Source organism: Acipenser ruthenus, chromosome 34 (assembly GCF_902713425.1).
Source record: "Acipenser ruthenus chromosome 34, fAciRut3.2 maternal haplotype, whole genome shotgun sequence".
Lineage (NCBI taxonomy): Eukaryota > Metazoa > Chordata > Actinopteri > Acipenseriformes > Acipenseridae > Acipenser > Acipenser ruthenus.
Window position 1 is genome coordinate 1,332,374 of NC_081222.1, and position 8,475 is coordinate 1,340,848.

The 8,475-nt window shown below is 44.8% G+C and overlaps 1 protein-coding gene across 3 annotated transcripts in view; it reads left to right on the forward strand.

Moving 5' to 3' along the window:
- The window catches only part of LOC117402055 (transcription activator BRG1), a 29,731-nt gene extending 21,570 nt beyond the window's left edge, over nt 1-8,161 (forward strand). For all 3 annotated transcript variants that reach the window (XM_059006926.1, XM_059006927.1, XM_059006929.1), the window contains exons 26-34: nt 598-864; nt 1,327-1,404; nt 1,944-2,162; nt 2,612-2,880; nt 3,323-3,431; nt 4,109-4,210; nt 5,995-6,127; nt 6,915-7,054; nt 7,580-8,161. In XM_059006926.1, coding sequence (XP_058862909.1) covers nt 598-864; nt 1,327-1,404; nt 1,944-2,162; nt 2,612-2,880; nt 3,323-3,431; nt 4,109-4,210; nt 5,995-6,127; nt 6,915-7,054; nt 7,580-7,612 — 1,350 coding nt within the window. In that variant the 3' untranslated portion in view covers nt 7,613-8,161. The remainder of the gene's footprint in view (nt 1-597; nt 865-1,326; nt 1,405-1,943; nt 2,163-2,611; nt 2,881-3,322; nt 3,432-4,108; nt 4,211-5,994; nt 6,128-6,914; nt 7,055-7,579) is intronic.
- The last annotated feature ends 314 nt before the right edge of the window (nt 8,162-8,475 follow it).

Here is an 8,475-nt window from a genome sequence, read left to right on the forward strand (position 1 = left end):
GTGTCCTGAGTGACCAGGGAGAAGATGATCCCGAGCCGAGCCAGGCTTCTCCCTGTCCCCGGCACATAATATCATTATTATTCAGTTATCTAGCAGACACCTTTATACACGACGACTTACAGGTGTTACAGGGCAGTACAGGGTTACAATGCAAGCTTCATATTTAAATAGAGTAATAATTAATACTGGAATTCAATATCAACTAGGATACAACAAGCTGGGATTAAAACAAGTTAAATCTACAATGACTGTCATACTATTAGTAGTGTAAGGATAGTGCATCAGCTGAGGATCCAGTAACGTGGTTCTGAGGTCAGGCGAGTCCAGTGCAGAGCAGGAGGGGTAGAAGGGCTGATGTTTTCCGGTAGCTGGTTCCACCACAGAGGCGCTTAGGTTTCAAACAACCCTCTCCGTCCACTAGTAAGAGATGCTAAGGCATTGAGTGTGTGGCACTAAAAACGTTCTCTTGCTCTGTCTCTCTCCTCTCTCTGCTCTCTCGCTCTCTGCTCTCTCGCTCTTGCATGCTCTCTCTCTCTCCTGCGCTCTCTCTCTCTCTCTTTCTCTTTCTTTCTTTCTTTCTTCCCCCCCCCCCCGCAGGATCTCCAAGCCCAGGACCGCGCTCACCGCATCGGTCAGCAGAACGAGGTGCGAGTCCTGCGTCTGTGCACGGTCAACAGCGTGGAGGAGAAGATCCTGGCCGCTGCCAAGTACAAGCTGAACGTGGACCAGAAAGTGATCCAGGCGGGCATGTTCGACCAGAAATCCAGCAGCCACGAGCGGCGCGCCTTCCTGCAGGCCATCCTGGAGCACGAGGAACAGGACGAGGTCGGGAGCCAGGGGGTGTGGCGCTCCGGGGGGGTGTGGGTGAGTGTGATCTCAGGACAGCGGCCGTAACCCCCCCCCCCCCCACACCCCCCGTATTACACACCAATTATTTATTTTTTCTGCCCGCTGCTACTCTGAACCCAACTTGAACAACACCGAATTTTATTTTTTTAAACATTTTTGTAAAAATGTCTTGCACTTTTTTCCAGAAGTGCGCCTTTATCTGCCATTTTTTACTTTTTTTTTTTTTAACTTCTCTAATCCGCTAGTGACTATTTAACATCAAAGTAAATCTGATATTTTAAAATGTTTGTTTATAATAAAAACTGTTTTTCTGTATTTATTTCTTTTCACGTTATATTAGAGCCATCGCATATCTTCAAGTTAGAGACTAATAAAGGCTTTCATCTGTAGCCTTTTACCAAGAATGGGGAACAAGATCTCTGTTTCTCTTAACAAGACCTCTCTGTCTCTGTCTCTGTCTGTGTGTCTCTCTCTCAGGAAGAGGACGAGGTCCCAGATGATGAGACTGTGAACCAGATGATCGCCCGCAGCGAGGAGGAGTTCGATCACTTCATGGTGCGTTCTGGGGAAACCTTTTAACCCCTTTTTTAAGACGATTTTCTATTCAGGGACACCTAGATATATTTAGCGAGCTGGCAGTCTGAACAAACTCCCCGTCCCCAGCTGTGCTGATTTCCTATAACAAGGAGAATGTTTGTTTTAGGGCGGCGGTGTGGAATAGTGGTTAGGGCTCTGAACTCTTGACCGGAGGGTCGTGTGTTCAATCTCAGGTGGGGGACACTGCTGCTGTACCCTTGAGCAAGGTACTTTACCTAGATTGCTCCAGTAAAAACACAACTGTATAAATGGGTAATTGAATGTAAAAATAATATGATATCTTGTAACAATTGTAAGTCACCCTGGATAAGGGCGTCTGCTAAGAAATAAATAATAACAATAATTTCGGGGGAGTGTTCTGCTTGCGAGATGTCTTGCTCATTAAAATTAACATAAGGGGAGACGGTTATCTATTCAGAGATACCAGGGTGTTTAGTAAGTATGTGGAATAATGTAGATCTCCTTATCTGACCCTCGCTGTCTCGCTTTCCCACCAGCGCATGGACATGGACCGGCGGCGCGAGGAGGCCCGCAACCCGAAACGCAAGCCCCGCCTGATGGAGGAGGACGAGCTGCCCACCTGGATCATGAAGGACGACGCGGAGGTGGAGCGGCTCACCTGCGAGGAGGAGGAGGAGAAGATGTTCGGCCGCGGCTCCCGGCAACGCAAGGAGGTCGACTACAGCGACTCGCTGACCGAGAAGCAGTGGCTCAAGGTGAGGGGAGAGGAGAGGAGTGCTGGGGTTCAGCAGCATGTGGGGTGAGGGGGAGAGGGGCACCCACCTCATAACGCTCACTGGGAAATCAGGCCAATTAGGCAATTTCTTTTTTAAAGTGTGTTTTCTGTCTGGTTTTTAAACTCTTAGCTAAAACCAGGAATGGATCAAACTGCTGTGCAATGGGAGTCTTTATTGCAAGCTGTTTTATTTTAAGACTGTCCCTTTGCAGTGTAATTCTGCTGGCAGGGAGCATGTCAACGTCGGTACACTATAAAACACAGGGATGGACTCCTGCTGCATAGCCGTTTCACCCTTTCCATGTTTTAATAGGAGTGTCTAGGTAACGAGCGCAGGTGCGTCTCACTATTAAAGTCCGGTATTGATCAAACCACTCTGCAGACGGGGGTCTTACTTCCATCCCTGTCTCCTCCCCCCTCCTCCTGCAGGCGATTGAGGAAGGAACGCTGGAGGAGATCGAGGAGGAGGTGCGGCACAAGAAGACGACCCGGAAGAGGAAGCGCGACCCGGACCTGGCAGCGCCGCCCGCCCCCACCCCCACCCCCACCACGAGCACCCGCAGCCGCGAGAAGGACGATGACAGCAGGAAGCAGAAGAAGCGCGGGCGGCCCCCCGCGGAGAAGCTCTCTCCCAACCCGCCCAATCTCACCAAGAAGATGAAGAAGATCGTGGACGCGGTCATCAAGTACAAGGAGAGGTGAGGCGGGCGGTGCCGGCTCCCATTCCTTTTGTCTTTTTCAACCCTTAGCGGTCCATTTATTCAGCGCGTCTCAGGCACGCAGTTTATTTTAGACGCGCTGTTTTAAAAGTATTTTGTTTGTAAAACAGGTTTAAAAAGCACTGCATGTCAACAGGACACTCAGTACTGCATGTCCAGCCCCGCCCCACCCCTTGTTCGCTGTATTTTTCACATACCTCTTCATAGTCGTGCATACCGATAAATCATCTCCTGATCACTCGTTTTATAACCAAATTCCTCAATAATGCGATCCAAGTAATTATTTTATTACTATAACATCTAAAAAAAGCTTTGCAAATGTCTGTGTTCTTTGAGTGCTGGATGGGGGGGTTATATAAACCACATTTTCTCCTCATGTTGATATTCAAGGGCCTCTTCCCTTTTTTATTCCCTGTTGCAGCAACAACGGACGCCAGCTGAGCGAAGTCTTCATCCAGCTCCCGTCACGAAAAGAGCTGCCGGAGTACTACGAGCTGATCCGCAAGCCCGTGGACTTCAAGAAGATCAAGGTGTGTGTGTGAGTGGGGGGGGGGGGGGGGGTGTATCTTGAAATGAGGACGAGAAATGGGGAGGAATAATTACCAGTTTGGGTAAAACCACCTTCTAAATCGGGGGGGGGGGGGTCAAACTCCAGTCCCTGGAGGGACGCGGTGTCTTCTGGCTGTCTTGAACTCTGTTACTTTTTTATATTGGTCTAATTATTTGTTCCGATAACTGGAGGACTGACCTAGGCGTTTCACAATGAAACATACTATGTATTAAAGCAAAAAAAAGGATATAGCGTTCCTGCATTCAAAATTGTTTGTTTTTCCGTAGAGTTATTCTACAACAAACGTTCCTAAATGTTTAGCAGAAATGTTTCCGATCGTTGAGGCAGCTGGTGTCAGGTTTTCTTTTAAAGGAATTCAGGGATTCGATAATAAAAAATAAAAAAAACATGACGGTTCAGAAAATGCAAACAAGAAGACAAAAATAACAGCCAAGCAAGCAGGGAGATGCTTTTATTTATTTATTTATTTATTTATTTATTTATTTATTTAAGGTTCACAAAAAAAAATGTTTTGCAATCTTGTTCATAAACCCATTCCAGCATACTGACTAAGTATCAGCAGCCACACCTGTGGACCTCCTATTGGGAGCCGTGTGCGTAACCCATGACCCCCTCCTCTCCCCCAAACCTTCCCAGGAGCGAATCCGGAACCACAAGTACCGCAGCCTCAACGACCTGGAGAAGGACGTCATGCTGCTGTGCCAGAACGCACAGACCTTCAACCTGGAGGGATCGCTGGTGAGAGAGAGGAGCAGCAGTGCGGCTGCGGCCAAAAGAGAGTGGCATCACCCGCTGCAACCGAGACAGCTTCCGCTAGACTTCTGTGATATCATCGCAGACATTCACTTTGATAAGATGATGTTGAATAAAAGATCTAAATTAAGTTTATATATATATATATATATATATAGAGAGAGAGAGAGGGGGGGTAGATAGATATAGATATATATATATATAGATACAGATAGATAGTCTCGATCCTAAAATTCTAGGTGATGCAAAACTTTTGGCCACAGCTGTAAATAGAAATAAATAATGTAAATTTTGCTTTAATGTGGGTCACGCATGATGAAAGGAGACTCAGGTGAGTTATTCATTCACGGTGAGTTTCTGTTTGAATCTTTTTGTCCCACTAACCCATTTTTTTTAATTTCTTACTCCTGAATTAATTTTTTTTTTTTAAAACATTGAAAGTTTTGTTGGAACAAAGTGCGAACTCTCACTACAAACACCAGCTCTGTGGTTTTTTCCACTCTGCGCCACTAGTTTAAAAAATAAACTAGTTGTGTCCCCGTCCCCCCCCCCCACTGTGTTGCTGATTTGCAGATGAGAAGATGTAATGTACATTCAGAAAGGAATACTAGGTAATCTTCCTTATTATAATCGCAGAGTTTGACCCAATTAAAAAAAATCCCTAGCTATGATCAGCAAAGAAAAAAGCCAAACAGAAAATGCTCAGAATTCAATTCGAAGACGCTTTCTCATTATTATTGATTGGTCCTGAAAATAGTCAGGAAATATCATCTTGTTTAACAGGTTCCTACGATCTTGTGTGCTTTCCTATTTCGAACTTTAAATATGACGTTCCTTATACATTAGCTTTATCTGGGCTTGTTTGTGTCTGAATATCTCCTAGGGAGCTCAAATCAACCCAGGGACATACACGAGTCTCAACGGGGCTGACTCATCACCCTGTAGTGTATGAACTATCCTTAAGAGTGCAGAAAATATAAACCCTGTTCACAGTGCTGTATTGGTGGAAGAAGCTAAAAATACGCTTTTGTGCAAACGCTGTGCCCGAACATGTATTTAAGAAAAATAAAACCGTGCTCCTTTCACAGCACTGAGAAGAACGAGCAAGCCGGAAATGTCCGATCTCCGCTCCATATAAAATGAGAGCGTGCCGCTCCCCGCTCGCACTCTCTCTCTCTGGTTCTAACTCGCTGAGCTAGCCAGACCTGAATTGGATCACAGTCTGAATCTCCAAGTTTCGTTCTGCACAACTCTGGCTGGCATTACGACGTTAGGGTTGGCTCTTTGTGACTTTCATGTGTTTTTTTGCTTAAATTACTGAATCTGCTCTTGTCAAATTCCCCAGTTACTCCCCTAACCAAAGCTGAACAAAAAAAAAAAAGAATGTGTTTTTCATTGATCTATTTTCAACTTCATGCAAGCAAATTTTGTACAGGTGTGAATAAATGCGCACTTATTGACTTCCTACAAGCTGAGAGAAGAAAAGAGAAATTTACTATTTTTTTTTTTTTAGCTTTTGTAGACTTCATTGATTTCATAAAACAGATAAATGTTGTCAAAAGGCACAAGCAGACGCCTGAAGTTGGTGCTGTAAAAAAAAAAAATCTTCAATCGTGGGGTTTGATTTTGACAAGAGCGGAGCGGGTGTTTTTGACAGCGTCTGTTTCAGAGTCTCTCCTCGACCTGCGAGATGTTCGGGGATAATGTATGTCTGTTTTGGGTGTTTTTCTTTGCCTGCTTTGAAATCGTTGGGGGTTTTGAATGAACAGATCTACGAAGACTCCATCGTGCTGCAGTCCGTGTTCACCAGCGTGCGCCAGAAGATCGAGAAGGAGGAGGAGAGCGAAGGGGAGGACAGCGAGGAGGAGTTAGAGGGGGAGGATGAAGGATCAGAGTCTGAATGTAAGTGTGATGTGTCTCTGGCTTTGCCGCTTGTGAACAGGGCTGGGGGATCGATTTCCTGTTCAGTTGGTTTCCCTTTTAATCAATCCCAACACATCCTTGATCAAAATTGCAATTTGCAGTGTTCTGTTAGAAAAAAAAAGAGAGCTTCTCACAACAGTGGCAACTGTTTGAATTAAAATCGGCTTCAAATGAAAGCAGTTGAACGATCGCAACAATTATTAATGTCTCTAAAATATCAATTCCTTCGCTGGATGAACCCTAACCGTGGGATACAGTGCTGGTGTCTGTAGGTCTCCCTCGTTTTTAGATATACAGTAAAACATTGCTTTAAGACCACCTCCTAATTTAAGGGCACTTTTTGCAGTCTCTCCTATTGATGTCAATGCAAAGTCACTGTGGGTATTAACCCATTAAGTGCCTTTGCCCTCATTTGAGGAACAGGCCACTTTGTAATATTTTGCAGCGTTTTTAACTGGCAGCATCTCCCTGTTATTTTAAAGTTTTCTAACAGTTGCTGTGATAACTTACTCCTCATTTTGTTAAGTCCTAAATGTTTGTTAATTCAGCAAACACAGACTCGATTTATAAAGTGACGCCTCAATATATAATCGGAGACTGCAGGCTAATAAATGATACATGTCTTGGTGTTTTATTTTTTCCTACCCACGGTGACGGTAAAGCTCTGTTGTGAATCTGAGAACTGAAAGGGCGTTTTTATTTATTTATTTATTTATTTATTATGTATCCCCCCCTCCTCCTCCTCCTCCTCGTCTGTCTTGACCAGCCCGTTCTGTGAAGGTCAAGATCAAGCTGGGCCGCAAGGAGAAGAGTCAGGAGAAAGGCAAAGGCCGGCGTCGGCTGAGCCGCGGCTCCAGAGCCAGGCCGGTGGTCAGCGACGACGACAGTGAGGAGGAGCATGAGGAGGTGAGGGCCAGCAGGGGGCGCCGTGCTGAACACAGGAGTCAGGGGGTGGGATTCGGGTTCAATTCCTCCATCTTTTCAGATTAAACACGTTTTGTAAAGTTTTTATGTTTTTATAAACATGTTGGGAATGTTGGTGACAACTCGGATATCCTGTCTCAAAGCGCTACAGCAGTTTAAAATAATCGCTGACAGATTAATGTGTTTATGTGTGTGTGTGTAAGACTACATGTGGCGAACACTGTGTGTGGAATAGACTCTGAATAAACACATGTGTTGCTTCGTGAAATCGTTCATAGATTAAATAGGGACCCCTTTCCCTCTCTCGCACTCCTTCTGTTCATTTGTGTTGTAATACAGGGTTCAAGTAAGAGACTAATAGTCTCATCTGTAGCCTTTTACCAAGTATGGGGAACAAGATCTCTGTGTTTCTCTTAACAAGATCTCTCTCTCTCTCTCTCTCTCTCTCTCTCTCTCTCTCTCTCTCTCTCTCTCTCTCTCTCTCTCTCTCTCTCTCTCCACACACAGGAGCGGTCTGCTAGCGGCAGTGAGGAAGACTGAGCGACTCAGAAGGAAACATTCCACGTCTACATTTTCCGAAGCCCGACTCTGTGGTATTTTTACTTAGGAAAAAACTGGGTAGTGATAATTAGTGGCAGATTTTTTTTAGCTTAAAAAAAAAGACAAAAAAAAAAAAAACATATTTATACAAGTAAGATGTAGGACTGTTTTATTGTCTTGCCTCGTCCTGGAATCTGGAAAAGTTTCAACTTTACCTGTGCAGAAAAAAACCCCATCATGATCTTGTTAGGAACAGCTGAGTTTCTTTTTTGGTTTTTTAAAGTGTTTTTTTTCTGTTTTATTTCCAATGGCAGTTCTGTTTTTGTGAGATGCAGCTGAAGGGATCGTTGTAACTCTCTCAAACCGTGAATGCGTGTGTGTGTGTGTGTGTAGAAATGCACTCCTAGTATTGTTCTGTATTTTAATTAAATCAGGTCAACACCCCCCCCCCCCCCCCCCCCACAGTCTTTGTATCTTCCCTCGGGCATTGGGGGGTGTCTCTCTGTTTGTGTCGGTGTCACTGGATCACAAATAATAAAGAACCCTTACAAAATATGTCAAAAGTCTTTATTCTTCAAAGAATTTCGAAAGGATTTCTGAACAAGGTCTAGAGGTAGAGTTGCAGTTCAAACTGCGTTCAGTGGTACCCTCCCTGCTCGATGAAATGTCGGTCTAATTTTAGTACGTTCTGCAACGCTTGTGTCCCGTTGGCATTTTCAAGAGTGTTTTCAGTTCTTGCTGCGGGACCCCTCCCTTCTGTCAGAATGGTGTTTCTGCACCCAAAGCGATTTCTAAGCAGTGTAGTGATTATAACCAACCCTCTGCATGGTACCACACCACCACCAGAGGTCTCCTGTTGCCTG